Source organism: Myxine glutinosa, chromosome 1 (assembly GCF_964187855.1).
Source record: "Myxine glutinosa chromosome 1, kmMyxGlut1.1, whole genome shotgun sequence".
Taxonomy (NCBI): domain Eukaryota; kingdom Metazoa; phylum Chordata; class Myxini; order Myxiniformes; family Myxinidae; genus Myxine; species Myxine glutinosa.
The window spans coordinates 59,508,512-59,525,053 of record NC_136261.1 but is presented as its reverse complement, the minus strand read 5'-3'; the positions used below and the strand labels follow the sequence as shown (position 1 = coordinate 59,525,053).

The window sequence follows — 16,542 nt, the reverse complement described above, 5'->3', positions numbered from 1 at the left end:
AGGTGGCAAAAAGAGCAAGAGATCGAGGGAGAGGAATCACGAGGCAGCAGAGGGGGGACGTCCGGACATGAAGGGATCCAATAACGAGAAGAAAATCGGAGAGAAAATGTCAGTCCACGACCATCCGCTGTGGCATCCAGAATGTGAAGGCAAAATGCGGCCAGCGAGTTGTTTTATCTGCCCTCGTTACATCAGCTCTCTTTCTCTCCAATCCCTGCCGGCCAACCTCACAGGCTCAATTCTCCACCAATGGCCACGTCACTTCTCTCTCTTGCCATTCGTCGGCAGCCAATCAGTATGCCACTTCCTCCTTCCTTCCACCAATCCTAGGAAAGCTTCTTGCCCCTCCCTTGGCCAATCACCAGTCCCTCCTGACTCTGCCAATCGGCGGACTTCGTCCTGCCTGTGCTATGTGTCATCACCATGACTGCACAATGCATGGGCACTTCCTGCCTGCTCTTCCGGTGAGTTTTGTTGTTATTGTGGTGGAGGGGAATTTAAGTAGTGTGTGTGGTGTAACTAATGGGCCTGACTAATGTCTATGGTGCGTTGCCATATGGGACAAAAGAATGATCACAGAGGAAACGACGTACAAGAGAATTAACATAATCCCTACAACTACTTAACATGCCCCATTCCTCGTAATGGGGACGAAGATACACCTTAATACGACATTTGGGCTGGACAGGTCCCTGGCTTACTGTACATCGAAGTGGTTCTTGCTACCCACGATCATCGGAGCACCTACCTATGCAGATCTACCTAAACAGTTTATTGAGCATTGCAGGTGGAGATGGATGAAAAACCCCAGTGAAAGTTCACGGACATGCTGGATATAACGGACTAGTTCCGATGTCCACCACTCATCAGCCATCGACCGCAAAGCTCGCATCAAGATGGCGGAACCCGTGACGATGAGGATCATGGGAGTTTATAACAGTTTTTGCTATAAATGCATTATAAGTGTTTTACTTATCACAGTCATCTCAAAACGATCAGCCGAATATTCTCAAGTAACAACTTCAAAAAAAACCAGAAAACATTTGTTCAACCAATCAACTCCATGCACCGATAATTCACGGATTCGCCGACCGGCACAATAACCGAGAATCATCGAGCATTCACAGAAGAATCGTAATGAACGGCGAAGGTCTAGTTACATCGACATCTACTTTACATGTATGTCCCTGACAAACGTCTCAAACGTCTATCAATCAGAGCTGACGATCTGGTCACGTTCCTGGTCGAAAATCCCATAGAAACCAATGGATACCAGTAGGACATTTCAATACAGTTGCATATTTTACTAAAATGAAATATAATAACTTTCTGTGGAACGTTTTGGGATCCCAGTGGGTGTCGTAAGGTATTAGATAAGAGGTTTCAGTTAATTCCTCAATACAATTATGATTTTGAAATGCGATCGACATGGACCTTGCTCCCGAATCCGGAAGTGAACAGACGATGACCTTTCGCTGGTTTGATAATACAGCATCTCAATGCAATCGTGATTTAACATTATATTTTGAGATATTAATACTGCAGTGTTAATTTGTGATTGGAATGATGAATGATGCTGTTTGGAATGAAAATGTAGAGATATTGAGGTCAAACAGAATGAGGAAATGACATCAGGGTTTCCATCGGTGACATTCGCTGGATATAGCAACATTCGTTCAGGTACGTTTTTTTTTTCCAAGTCCTTCACGAACCCGCTGTCAATGCCTGACATTTGATTGAAAGGTGGCACAGGAATGTGGAATTTATTGGTTCATTGTTTGCCATTCGCCGTTTTTTTAAGCAAGTCATTCGCCTGAAGACCAAAGTCATTTATCACCATTCACCTGTTCATGCCTGAAGTCAAAAAATTTAATACTTACATTATTTGCTGACTGCTACCTGGTATCCTCACCCAGGTCATACTATCCTCTTCAACTAAAGCATCAAACAAGCCCAGCTACACCGTGGTTAGACTCTTGGTCTTGTTTTTTTGTCACAGTTATTGCAATTAAAGGATTTCTGAGATATTTCCGTATGTAATATATTGACAACTACTAATCCTAATCACACTGCACCTACTAATGTTTTCCAGATGCCTCCACTGTTTGGCCTGAATGCAGTGTCCCTGACACAATTGCCTACACATGTAGGTGAGAGTCCATGGACAGACAGGAATGGCACATTACCAACCGAAAAGGACTTCATACTACGTCCAGTGGAAGCCATTGTGTTCACCAGTTTTTTTGCCACCTTGGGTCTCACCTCGTTCATTAGTAACGTGCTTGTTTGCCTCGTGATCTATCGGAGTCGACGTTTGCAGAGCACCACCAACTACTTTGTGGTGTCACTGGCCTCAGCGGATATACTTCTCAGCGTGGTTTTAGCCCCGCTGCTCCTGGTTCAAGCCAGAGGTCTTGGGCGGTGGCCCAGTGGTGAAGCCTGCCGCCTAGCAAGGCTGGTCCAGTTGCTCGCCGTATTTGCTCAGACTCTGGTGCTGTTTTGCATCTGCATAGATCGTTTTTACACCATCATCTACCCTCTCATTTTCAAGGTAATTGCACCGTTGAGTATTTGGAAACATTTTACAGGATGATTTTTATTGTGTGGTCTTGACCTGAGTTCAAAGTCTCGGAATCACATCAGATTAAGGTTGTCCTCTCGTGAAATGTCAGCAGGGAGCGCTGCATCTTGATCCATGCAATCCATTTTAGGGGATGTAAAGCCGATCCATTCTGGAACGTGGATATTAGAAATCCCATGTTATAATATTAACTCCCTCACAAGGAACTTCAATGTAGGAGGAAGCCATCAGGCCCATCAAAGCCTGTGCTATGATTGGCAACCTTGTTGTCTGTACTTATTATATCCATTATCATGAAGTTGGTAGGACTTCTGATGTAGGCATGGCACAGACACTCCAGATTTTCATTATTTAATACAACACCACAATACAAGCTTATAAACCTATAAACTACAAACTAGTGGTAGTCAAAGGTTAGGTTAGGGGGCATCCAAAATTTTTATGACCATGAACATTAAAATATATATATTATATTATAAAAGGAGCCGTGTCTGTCTGTCTGTATGTTTGTCTGTTTGTCGTGTTATAACTTGATAGAGTAGACGGATTTCTGAGAAATGTGAATGTTAGGTGCATTTGTGGGTAAAAATTGGGAACCTCACTTTTTTACATAAATAGGATATGCTGAGTTCGATTAACCCGGTTCCCAAGCCGAATTTTGAGTTTTTGATCTTCTAATTAGCATAAACAAAATGGTCATCAAATTGCCATTTTTGGACAATTTCTTTGAACAAGCATTTATATATCATGTATATACATGCAGCTCTTTTACTTTAACTTTACAACTTTTACCCCAAAATGCACCGAGAAGCTCATACATGGCCTTTTTCATAAATCCGTCTAATCTATATTATGGTGGGCGACTATAAAATGGGAAATGGTTTTAATAAGACAATGTTTCATACAACCATTTATTCTAAAATTAAGTATATATGGCCATAAAGCACAAACATTCAGGAATGTCACACATGTTGTTTTGCCAAACTACATCAAACTCATACAAGGGGTCTGATCATCACTCTGTTGCAGACAGAAACACATTGATGTGCACCTCAACTCTGAATAGCGACATTTGCAGCGTCGAGTCTTGCATTGCTTCTGGCATGCACAACAAATAATCTCGAGGCAACTTTCTGGGATTGGACTCAGTGACATCAGAATAGGCTCTCGTCCTGAATCACCACGTTTCCATCCCATTTCCACAGGTGCAGGAAGGTCAGGTATGACACAATAAGCATTTTTCCATACCATGAGGGATTTTCCTTACCATACCAAGCTTGATAGTGCACTCGCATCAAATGGAAACGAAGAGCATCACTTGTCGGTGACATTGCTTCTAGTTTACTAGTCTTCGAGAACAAAATATGTCGTGCTGAATCAACAGAGGAACCCTCAAAATTCTCAAAATTCAAAACTCAAAATTCGGCTTGGGAACCGGGTCAATCGAATTCGGCATACCCTAATTATGTTAAAAAGTGAGGTTCCCAACTTTTACCCAAAAATGCACCGATAAGCTTATACATGACCTTTTCCCATAAATCCATCTTGTCTATGAGAACGGATTTAACGGATTTAAATCAATCCAACTACGGTGGATTCGGTGTATTTCCCGGGAGTGCTTGTGATCCCAATTTTTGTTTTTATGGGTACATGCACATGCGTGTCAAAACTGCAAATGCCAACACTTGACGTCGGTTATCTCTGCACGGAGAGCAGGATCTCCCAGGAATCCTTCTTTGTTAACTTGAGATCAGATTTCAATGAAACCACTCTCAGGAAGTAAACATAACCACGTATCCCTCTCCCTACAAAGATGGTTTATCCACCACGTTGATTCCAAATCTCCACGAATCCAAATCCTACAAATCATACTCATCTATATATATTATATACGTACCATTTATTCAAAAGACAATTTATTCAAAAGACAATTTATTCAATTCCAAATTGAATAAATTTATTCAAAGACAATTTAAACAAAAAGAGAACAAAAAGAGACAATTTATTCAAAAGAAAGTAGAGAAGAGAGGGGAGTGGGAGGGGAAGAATTTCTTTTCATTTTGATCTTCCTCTTAGTGTGTTGTATATTATTTGCAATTCAGCATCTAAAAAGGCACTGATGAATATTACTTTAACACTCTCCCAATACACGGCCTAATTTTATTTTTTCCCCATTTCTTTCAATTAATGTCTTTTTAAACACAAAACAACATCTTTTTTTTTTCAAGTACGCAAACATTTGTGTTTTCGTCAGCGAAGCGACGGGTCATATATGCTAGCTCTTAGATGCAGGGTTCAAAAATCCTACATATACGCAGCCATTGGGCCTTGAAGGCCCAATGGATATATTCATGTAAAGTTTTATTTTATTTTATTTTATTTATTTGTATTTTTTCCCCTATAATTTTTTTTTTCATATCCTCTTTCAATCCAAGTCGATGCTCATGGATGTGTATTTGCTCAGAACATGTGAATCATTGATCCTATTATTTGGAAGAATCCCATACAAGTAATGAATAAAATAAAATAAAATTGCAAAAAATTTTTTTTGGGGGTTTTCCAACTTTTTTTTCTCTCGAAAAGGTTGAGGCCCATGGAGGAGTATTTGCTCAAAAAATATGATTCACTGATCGTTTTATTTAGAATCTATATGACCACAACTGTCAAAAATCCTACACATATGCAGCCATTGGGCCTCGGAGGCCCAACAGATGTATTCGCGTAAAGTTTTTTTTTTTTTTCTAGATTTTTTTTCTTTTATATCCTTTTTCAATCCAAGTCAATTATTTTTATTTTTTTTTATTTTTTTTGTATACAAGATCGAGGCTCGTGAAAGAGCTAACATTAATCACACAAAAAGACAAACCGACACACAAAACACAAAAAACAAGGGGAGCGGCAGACAAGATGGGGAGAGAGGGGGAAGGACACAAAAGAGAGGGGGAAGAGGGGGAAGGACACAAACACAACATTTGAGAGCAGGGACATCGGGAGGACTTGGGGGGAGGTGGGAGAGGAATAAAACATATGAACACTGCAAGGACTCTGGGGTGAATTACCGGGGGTAGAAAAGATCAAGGTTTTCGATGGGGGAAGATAAGAGATGGTGGTGAACAGCTGTTTTAAAGACCTGGAGGGAGGAGTGGGATTGAAGGGAGTGGGGGAGTTTGTTCCAGAGGCGGGAGAAAAGGGGAATGAAAGAGTGAAGGTGAGCAGAGAGCCTAGACTTTGGCAGTTTAACCATAAGAGGGTTGCAGGCAGATCTTGTGCGACCTGAAGGAATATTGGGGGGACAGAGCACAGAGAGAGCTGGGGGAGCAAGGCCAGAGAGGAGTCGGTAGAAGACAGAAAGACCACCAACCTGCCTGCGGTGAGTGAGTGAAAGGCCCTCGGTGTTGACTACATCGCAGGAGATTCCAATGATTCTGAAAGCTTTGGCCTCAACAGCATGAAGCCGAGCAAGGTGTGAGGCAGGAGCACCAGCCCAGAGGGGGGAACAGTATTCCATTGAGCTGCCGATGAAAGCCTTGTATGTGGTGAGGAGCTCAGGTGTGCCAAGGAAGGACTTCGCACGACGGAGGATGCCCAGTCGGCGACTGGCTTTGGAGGCCAGCTTGGAAATGTGGTTTTCCCAAGAAAGATCATGGCAGATAGTGAGACCCAAAAGCTTGAGTGACAGAACTTCTTGGAGAGGATTGTTGAGAAAGTAGATGGGAGGGTTGTCCAGTCGGTCCTTTCGGAGAGACATTGTAAGAGTGTGAGATTTGTCAGGATTGAAAGACATGTTCCACTTGTTTGACCAGTCTGTGATTTTGTCCAGGTCTGCAGAGAGTGAGGAGGCTGCAGACTGCCGATCTGAGGGATGAGGAATGGAGCGACAGAGAGTAGAGTCGTCAGCAAAGAGATAGAGAGGATTTTCAAGAGAGTCAGAGAGATCATTGATGAAGACCAGAAAAAGCACAGGGCCCAGAACACTACCTTGGGGAACTCCAGCCTGAACAGGAAGAGGAGATGAGAGAAACCCATTCAAGGCCACACGTTGACTACGACCAGAGAGGAAGTCCGCCAGCCATGCGTGGAGATTTCCATGGATACCAAAGGAGGAGAGTTTGGTGAGCAGAGCAGGGTGCCAGACCGTATCGAAGGCACGTGAAATGTCAAGGGAGACAGCTCTAATTTCCTGTTTGGTGTTGAGGACCTCCATCCATTGTTGAGAAAGCAGAAGCAGCATGTCCAGAGTAGAGTGACCAGGTCTGAAACCAAATTGATGATCAGAGATCAAGCCATTGGAGAAGAGGAAAGATTTAATATCTGAAGCAATGATGGATTCCATGACTTTGCTGATAATTGGGAGAAGGCTGATTGGTCTGTAGTTGCTGGGATCTGTTTTTGCACCTTTTTTGTGCAAACCGGTGATGTTGGCTGATTTCCAAGCAGGATGCTCATGGATGTGCACATCAGAATGCTCATGGATGTGCATTTGCTCAGAAAATGTGAATCATTGATCTATTATTTGGAAGAATCCCATACAAGTAATTAATCTTTTTTTGGGGGGGGGGGGGGGGTTTAAACTTTTTTCTCTCTAAAAGGTTGAGCCTGATGTAGGAGTATTTGCTCAAAAAATATGGTTCACTGATGCTTTTATTTGGAATGTATATGACCACAACTGTCAAAAATCCTACACCAACAGTATGCAACCAACGGGCCTTGGAGGCCCAACGGATATATTCATGCAAAGTTTAATTTTTTTTTAAAGATATTTAATAGATTTTTTTTTAATTCTCCTTTTTCAATCCAAGTCGAAGCTCATGGATGTGTATTTGCTCAGAAAATGTGAATCATTGATCCTAGTATTTGGAAGAATCCCATACAAGTAATGAATCTTGTTTTTTGTTTTTTTGGTTTTTCAACTTTTTTTTCTCTGAAAAGTTGAGGCTCATGGAGTATTTGCTCAAAAATATGATTCACTGATCCTTTTATTTAGAATGTATATGACCACAACTGTCAAAAATCCTACACCTTTGCAACCATTGGGCCTCGGAGGCCCAACGGATGTATTCATTTAAAGTTTTTTTTGTTTGTTTTTTTTTGTTTTTTTTATAGATTTTTTTTCTTTCTTATCCTTTTTCAATCCAAGTCGATGCTCGTGGATGTGGATTTGCTCAGAAAATGTGAATCATTGATCGTATTATTTAGAATGTATATGTCCACAACATTGTCAAAAATCCGACACCAATGCAGTCCTGGGAGGCCTGGGCATTTTATTTACTTATTATGACTATGTGTAATGTGTATTGTGTCATATTTGTAATGTGTATTGGGTAATGGGTAATGAGTAATGTGTTATGTGTAATGTGTTATGAATGAAGGTTTTACCTCGAATGTGAATGAAATATTTTTATATTTATTCCATCGAAATATTTGTAACCAAGTTATAAGAGCATCCAAGAAGGCTCATGCAAAGAATATAATTATATAACATGGTTATAACACAAGATAAATTATGAGGCGCCTCTAATGCCCAGGCCTGAATTAGTTTTATGAATGAAGAATGAAGCTTTTCCAACAAACCTGAATGAAAATTTTCATGTTTTTGTCACTGAATTATTTGTAACTAAGTTATAGGAGCATATAATGAGGCTCATATCAAGGAAATGATGATAAAACATAATAGTACAACAACATTTCCATAAGAGGAGAAAGATAAGAGATGGTGGTGAATAGCTGTTTTGAAGACCTGGAGGGAGGAGTGGGATTGAATAAAGGGTGGGAGTTTGTTCCAGAGGTGGGAAAAAGAGGAATGAAAGAGTGAAGATGAGCAGAGAGTCTTGATTTTGGCAGATTCACCAGATGAAGGTTGCTGGCAGATCTTGTGTGTCCTGCAGGAATATTTGGGGGACAGAATACAGACAGAGCAGGGTGAGCTAGACCAGAGAGGAGTCAGTAGAAGACAGAAAGACCACCAACCTGCCTGTGGTGAGAGAGTGAAAGGCCCTCAGAATCAACTTCATCACGGGAGATACTTAATGATTCTAAAAGCCTTGGTTTCTACAGCGTGAAGCCAAGCTAGGTGTAAGGCAGGAGCACCATCCCAGAGGGGAGAGCAATACTTGATCAAGCTGCAGATGAAAGCTTTGTATGTGGTGAGGAGCTCAGAGGTGCCAAGGAAAGACTTCACACGACGGAAGATGCCCATTGCCTAGTCGGCAACTAGCTTTGCAGGCCAGCTTGGAAATGTGGTTTTCCCAGGAAATATCATGGTTGATAGTGAGACCCAAAAGCTTGAGCGACAGAACTTCTTCGAGAGGATTGTTGAGAAAGTAGATGGGAGGGTTTTTCAGACGGTCTTTTCGGAGAGACATAGTGAGAGTGTGAGATTTGTCGGGATTGAAAGACGTGTTCGACTTGTTTGACCATTCTGTGATTTTGACCAGGTCTGCAGAGAATGAAGAGGCTGCTGCCTGCTGATCTGAGGGTTCAGATATGGAGCGGCAGAAGTGTAGCCCTCAGCAAAAAGATAGAGAGGATTTTCCAGAGAGTCATAGAGATCATTAATACAAACAACAACAACATGCATTTTAAGGCCATTTTCCCTGCTAGAGCGGGGGTTAGCCTTGCGGACCCCATGACAATCTTTTCCATTTTGCCCTATTTTCTGCATCTCTCCTTGTTAACCCCCATGCCCGCATTTCTTCTTCCACCATCTTTAGCCGTCTTTCTCGGTCTTCCCCGTCCTCTACTTCCTTCTACATTCATTTCCATCACTCTTTCATCACCATCATCATCATCATTCATCATCACCATCATATTTCCATCATCACCAGTCACTTTCATCCTTCCTCAACACATGACCAAACCATCTCAACCTGTTCCCCTTCACAGCATCAATCACAGGCTCTATTTCCATCATCTTTCACAATTCATAATTTGTCTTCCTCTCTCTAAACCATACTCCGCACATCCACCGAACCATTCGCATTTCCACCCTTTCCAGCCTTCGTTGCTGCTCTACGTTAATTACCCATGTCTCGCTCCCATAAATCATAACACTTCTCACACATGCAGCATACACCTTTCCCTTCAGCTTCAACGACACTCCCCTCCTCATCAGCACGCCACTTAGTTCCCGAAACTTCTTCCATGCACATCTCACTCCAGCATCCATTGCCGAGTCTGATCCACCTTCTCCATTCAGCATGTCTCCGAGGTAGCAAAATGTTTTCACACCTTCCAGCTTCACGCCATCTCCAAGATCCAACTCAACATTTCCTCCATCTGCAGCTCCCTCCATGCACACCTTACATTTGAATGTAGCTGCCACACTGGTTAATGACCCTCTCAGACCACTACATTTTTGATGAACCCACTCAGCGCACATTGTACATTGAATGGAGTTCACTCCGACACCCTTCCTGCACAAAGCACATGGCCACTTCCCAGTTCCTTCCACCTCACCACATGCTTTACCACTTGCCATCACCTTCGTCTTTCCAATATTCACCTTCAGACCATTTGTCTCCATACATTCCTTCCACTTGTTCATCCTTTCCTTCAGTCTATCCATACTTTATGCAATCAACACCAGATCATCTGCATACAACAACTCCCATGGTAAACCCTCCTTTACATTCTGAGCCAGCACCTCCATCACAGCTACAAATAGTAGTGGACTTAGTATGGACCCCTGATGCACTCCCACCTTCACCTCAAACTCACCAATGTTCCCGTCCTTCGTCCTTACAGCTGTGCGTGCTCTTTTGTACATTGCCATCACTACTCTGATCAACCATTCCTCCACTCCAAACTTCCTCAATGCCCATGTCAATACTTTGCGTGGAACCCTATCGAATGCTTTCTCCAGATCAACAAACCCAAGAAACAACCTCTTCCTCTTCTCCATGAACTTCTCCTATAACTGCCTCACAATAAAGAGTGCGTCTGTCGTTCCTCTTCATGGCATAAATCCAAACTGCATTTCGTCGATCTTCACCTTCTTCCGTATCCTCCTCTCCAACACCCTTTCCAATACCTTCATTCCATGCTCCAATAACTTTATCGCTTGGTACGAGCCACACTCCAGAGGGTCACCTTTCCCCTTGTATAGAGGGACGAGGGTACGCAGTTCCCAATCCACTGGAATGCGGCCTTCTTTCACCACTAGATTACAGATCTCTGTCATTCTCTTCACACCCCAACTTCCTCCTGCCTTCAATATATCTCCCACAACTCCCGTCGGCCCTCCCGCTTTTCTACTCTTCATTGCTTTTATCGCTTCCTCAACTTCCTTCTCAGTTATCTTCTCTGCCGGTCCTAAAACTGGGTTACTCTCCATGTTGCCATCCCATTCATTCTCTGTATTCAACAGCATTTCCATATATCTTTTCCATCTTCCTTTAATTCCATCTGGGTCCACAACGATTTGTCCCACTTCATCCTTCAAGCAACTCACCCCCATCACATCACAGCTCTCTTTCGCTATCTGCCTTGCAATCCTGAATACTGGTCTCTGACCCTCTTCCGAATCCAAACGTTCTCCAAACATTTTCCTACATGCCTCCTGCGCCTTTGCTACCTCTTTCTTTGCAGCCTTCTTGGCTGCCTTATAACTTTCATGCTCTGCTGTTTCTGCTCCCATTCCCTTCGCCTTCTGCCACTCCTTGAACTCCTTCCTCTTCTCCTCAATCCTCTTTCCAACTTCATCATCACACCACCATGTTTCCGAGTGCCTCGGTGGTCCTTTTGTCCATCCACATACCTCACTAACGGCTCCCAACAGACTAGCTTTCATTGACATCCAACCACTTTCAAGCTCAACCACATCATCCTCTACCCCACTCAGCCTCTCTTTTAATACCTCCCTTACTGTCACCTCTTTCAACCTCCACACCTTCATTCTCGGTTGGTACTTCACCCGCCGAGCTCTCCTCGCACCTTTCACCCTTATGTCGCAGACAACCAAGTGGTGCTGGGAAACAGCCTCCTCCCCCGGGATCACCTTTGTGTCCTGGAGGTGCCCCCTATCTCGCCTACACACCATCAGGTAGTCAACGGTTGTCGTCGACCCACCTGACGTGTATGTAACAAGCTTATTATCCTCTTTCTGGAACTGAGTATTACAAATCAACAAATCAGCTCCATCAGCAAACTCCAAAATCCTTTCACCTTCTCCATTTCTCACACCATATCCGTAACCCCCATGAACTCCCTCAAAACCATCCATACTCCTTCCCACATGTCCATTTAGGTCTCCTCCTACCACAACAACTTCCTCATCTTTCACGTTTTCCATCAGCTTCTCTATCGCACACCAGAACTTGTCCTTCTCTTCATCGCTCCGACCAACCTGTGGAGCATATCCCGAGATGACGTTCACCAAGAGCTTTCCAATCATCATTTTCACCATCATCAACCTATCACTCACTCTTGTCACACTCACCACACTGTCTACAAACTCCTCAGAAAACAGGACACCAACACCATTCACACCCTCTGGGCACCCTTGCCACACAAACTTGTATTTCTGTCCCTGCCTACCCTTCACCATTCTCACACCACTTCCCTTCCATCTCGTCTCTTGCACACAACATATGTCCACTCTTCTTCTGACCAATACTTCCACCACATCTCCTGATCTCCCTGTCATTGTCCTTACATTCCATGTCCCAAACCTCAGAAACCGATCTCCACTTCGTGCTGTACCCTGCCCATATGTATTTGTAATTGTCATGGTTCTCTTTTTTGAGGCAATGTTTTTATGGCCGGATGCCCTTCCTGACGCCAACCCTCTTAGTCGCCTCTTACGACACGCAGGAATGCGGTGTACCGATTCTAAACCAGGGTACACACCATAGAGATCATTATTGAAGACCAGAAAAGCACAGCGCCCAGAACACTGCCTTGAGGAGCTCCAGCCTGAACAGGAAGAGGAGATGATAGAATTCCATTCAGGGCCACCTGTTGACTGCAACCAGAAAGGATTTCCATGAGCCATGCGTGGAGATTTCCAAGGATACCATAAGAGGAGAGTTTGGAGAGCAGGGCGGTGTGCCAGACCGTAGCTAAGGCACGAGATATGTCAAGTGAGACAGCTCTGATTTCCTGTTTGGCATTGAGGACCTCCATCCATTGTTGAGACAGCAAAAGCATCATGTCCAGAGTGGAGTGGCCTGATCTGAATCCAAATTGATGATCTGCGATCAAGGCATTGGAGGGGTGGAAGGATTTAAAATCAGAAGTGATTATGTATTCCATGACCTTGCTGATAAATGGTAGCAGGCTGATTTGTCTGTAGTTGCAAGCATCTGTTTTTGCACATATTTTGTATAAAGCGGTAATGTTGGCTGATTTCCAAGCATATGCCAGATGACCTTCAGGAAAAGAGAGGGTAAAAGAACAGAGAGAAAGAGGGTGTGATAGAGCAGCAGAACAGGATTTTAGGACCCATCGGCTGATGCCATCTGTTTCAGCAGGAGAGTGCAGGAGCATTTGGGTATGAGAGAGAAGAGTGAGGGGTTGGGGACACAAGACTTGGAAACAAACACAGAATGGAGGCAATTGCCCTTCTCATGAAAGGAGACTGCTGTGGTGCCATTTGAGATGAGGGAAGAGATTGAAGGGGAGCATACTGTGGATATGGACTTAACAATGTGCCACCAGGTTTTAGAGGAGAGAGACAAGTTTGTAAGTTCAATCTTAAGGTTGGACAGAATTTGTTTTCTGGCTCTCCTAAAATGATGTACTACCACTTAACACAACAAGGAGGTCTAGAGGCTGAACAGAAGGTATGTAAGAGAGGATGCTACAGAACAATAGATCACCTACTACTAAACAGGGCCATACTCAAAAACTGTAAAACCAGAAGAACCTAATTATCCACAGCATGGATAGGCTACAAAAAAGCTTTTGAAACTGTCCCACTTTCATGGATGATAAAATGCATGCAATTTCGCAAAATCAACACCCAAATAATCAAACAGATTGTGAAAGCAATGGAGATCTGGAGGAGTCACTGATATTACAGCATTTGGAAGAAATTTTCGAAATACCAGGGGCGAAGACATGTCGCGTGATCTTCCAGCTTGATAGACTTTTGCCCCTCTTGTTTTTTCCTAAACCAGGAACCACTGAGAAACTTCATTAATGAGCAAGGCCATGAATGCACCCTAACATGAACATGAAAGGTGACACAGCTACTGTACATTGATGATTTAAAACTCTTTGCATCAAACGATGAAAAATTAGTAGAACAACTCAAATTAGTGAAACATTACTCCGACGACATTCAAATGGAAATTGGCCTGGATAAGTGTGCCAAGTGCACATTCATACAAGGTAAACCAACATAAACAGACAACATAATAAAACATAGGGGCAATACCCCTGGCGCTCACCTGGTAGAATAAACAGTATACTGCACCAAGTATCCGAGTATGTAAGGGTATTTAAAACCAATTTCAATGTTTGCTAGAACACAGGGCAGCATGTAGAATCATACTAACATAATCATAAGACTATAAGTAAACAAACAAATATACCTATTTTGGGGGGCAACCTTCCTCTTCCCCTACAATAGACCAAATTAGACCCCGATTTTATTTAATGCCAGGCACAAACTTTGGTACAATACGGGTTGATTAAGGTTGTGGTTAAGTTTCATCAGAATTGCATGTGTAGTTTGTGAGAAGAAAGCAAATTCCTGTTTTGGGGGGTCAAACCTGGATCCACTTTGACCCTCTGTAGACACAGTTGGACTTCGATTTTCTTAGTGCCGTGACCAAACTTCGGTACATCATGGGGGATGAAGGTTGTGGTCGAGTTTCATCGGAAATGTGTGTGCAGTTTCTGAGAAAAAAGCAAATTCTTATTTTGGGGGGGTGGAGGGGGGGGTGGACCTGGATCCACTTTGACCCCCAGTAAAACCCCTTAGACTCCGATTTTTTTTAATGCCGTGAACAAACTTTAGTCACAGCACAACAAATATCATTTGTGCCAAATTTGGTCTCAATCCCATCGGCGGTTTCGGAGAAGAAGTTGCAAGTGTTTACGGACTGACGGACGGACAATGCGCCATCACATAAGCTCCCCGGAACTTCGTTCCAGGTGAGCTAAAAAGACAGGTGCAAATTGAAGATGTCATACATGAAACTGAAACAGCAGTGAATGCAGCCACAACTTTTGCAAAAAAGATGAAAAAAATATATCAACAGAAATATGCACGGATAAGAATTGGTAAAATGTTACCTTGCCACAACCTCGACAGATTGAAGCAGGTAAACTTTAATTTGGTACTTGTCGTTAGATTCCACAGGTTGTAAAAGTTCAAATTCGGACTGAAATTAAAGTTTTTGGCCAGCCACGCGTTTATATTTAAATCAATGCAGACATGACTGAGTATAAACATTACCTGACCTACATCCTTTGCAGACTAATGCAAGTGGACATTGGTCCAGGTGTCTTAATTTCTAAATTTGGCAAAGGTTCATGTGTACACACATAGGTCATGATAATGCACCTTCGTGGTGTTGTCGATGTCCTTTTGCAAACTAGGCCATGTTGACATAGTTATGGTCTGACCTGACCTTATCCTATTTTCACGAACTAATAAAGCTCGACTATGTGGCTACTTGTCCTGTGTGGCCACCTGTTTTAAGGGAACGAAATGCTCGGCATTCCGGTTTGCATGGAGCAATATTGTGCAATGTTAAATATCCATGGTAATCTGGCCACCTGTTTCGTGTGGCCACTCAAATACTGTGCCTTCACCAACATTTGTAATATGTGTGTGGTGCAGGTATCATACGATACGTGTAAGAAGATGATCTTGACCTCCTGGCTGCTTGCAACCATCATGGCTGGACCTTCCCTATATTTATTTTGGGCTCCAGGTTCCTTCTGTTCACCATTCCTCCCCCGACGCTGGGTTGGCCTTCTCTACGGCACCTCTGTGACTCTGTTTGGCTTCGCCCTGCCTTTGGCTCTGGGGACACTGTCCTTCCTCCGCCTAGCTCGCTTTCTTTGGGAACTGGGTAGCACCGAACGGATGGTAAGCCGCACGGCAAACAGTGTCCCACGCGAAAAGGTGAAGACGGTCAAAATGTTTCTTGTCGTCACGGCATCCTTCGCAGTGAGCTGGTTGCCCTTCTTCTGCCTCTTACTTTGGCCTCCAACAATAATAGGCCCGCAAGCCTTGTCTCTCTCCCTCGGTGTTTCGGCCTTGGCCCTCACCTGTTCTCTCCTCAAACCGGCTCTCTTTTGGATCTACAACTCCAACTTCCGTAGGGGCGTCAAAGAAACTCTTTGCATGAGGCCTCTTAGATTTTACCGGAGCAACGCGTACGCCATTACGTCGAGCTCGTGCCTCGCGCGACATCACCATGTCGGCCTTGCCAGTTATCCAGACACAGGGGATGCCAGGCCACGAATCACACACAGCAGATCCTTTGATTTTGAGAAGCGACTGGCCTGGCCTGCTAGCCCCACCACATCAAACACGCTTGTCTAGTTTGTTTCCCCTGCCTCAACGGCATTTGGTTGTACTTGTACCAGTCGTGGCCAGGTTGTTGCACCCAACACTGAATGGTGGACCATATTGAGGACCTGGGAGGATTTTTACCCTCGCCAGAGGAGAGGGTATTGCATTTAGTCCGTTTGTTTGTCTGTTTGTCTGTCTGTTTGTCTGTCTGTCTGTTTGTCCGCACAGAATAAATATGATTTTCTCTGCAACCGTTGGTCCGATTGACAGGAAATTTTCACCATGGGTGCATCTCCACCCGTAGAATTTTAAAATGATAATTATGACGTCATAGGTCACGTGGTTCGGCCGACATCTTGGAAACACCGAAAAACTTTGCACCTCTATATCTCCAAAAGCGCTGAATAGAAAAAAATTGAGACATGGCTCTTTGTAAAGAACTCCCCCATGGGGAATAAAATATGTTAATGATGATGTCATAGGTGCCTCC

At 43.5% G+C, this 16,542-nt stretch overlaps 1 protein-coding gene across 1 annotated transcript; it reads left to right on the top strand.

Moving 5' to 3' along the window:
* The first annotated feature begins 1,625 nt into the window (after positions 1-1,625).
* GPR19 (G protein-coupled receptor 19) lies at positions 1,626-16,235 on the top strand. Its single transcript, XM_078771152.1, has 3 exons — positions 1,626-1,680; positions 2,151-2,551; positions 15,372-16,235. Exons 1-3 carry the CDS (start codon positions 1,626-1,628, stop codon positions 16,080-16,082), a joined length of 1,167 nt encoding a protein of 388 aa, XP_078627278.1. The 3' UTR covers positions 16,083-16,235.
* The last annotated feature ends 307 nt before the right edge of the window (positions 16,236-16,542 follow it).

Bases quoted from the DNA above. Each gene is read 5' to 3' on its own strand.
- GPR19 (XM_078771152.1), top strand. From the start codon at position 1,626: ATGACATCAGGGTTTCCATCGGTGACATTCGCTGGATATAGCAACATT. The intron at 1,681-2,150 runs GTACGTTTTTTT...CTACACATGTAG, and splicing joins ATATAGCAACATTCGTTCAG to GTGAGAGTCCATGGACAGAC. The intron at 2,552-15,371 runs GTAATTGCACCG...TGTGTGGTGCAG, and splicing joins TCTACCCTCTCATTTTCAAG to GTATCATACGATACGTGTAA.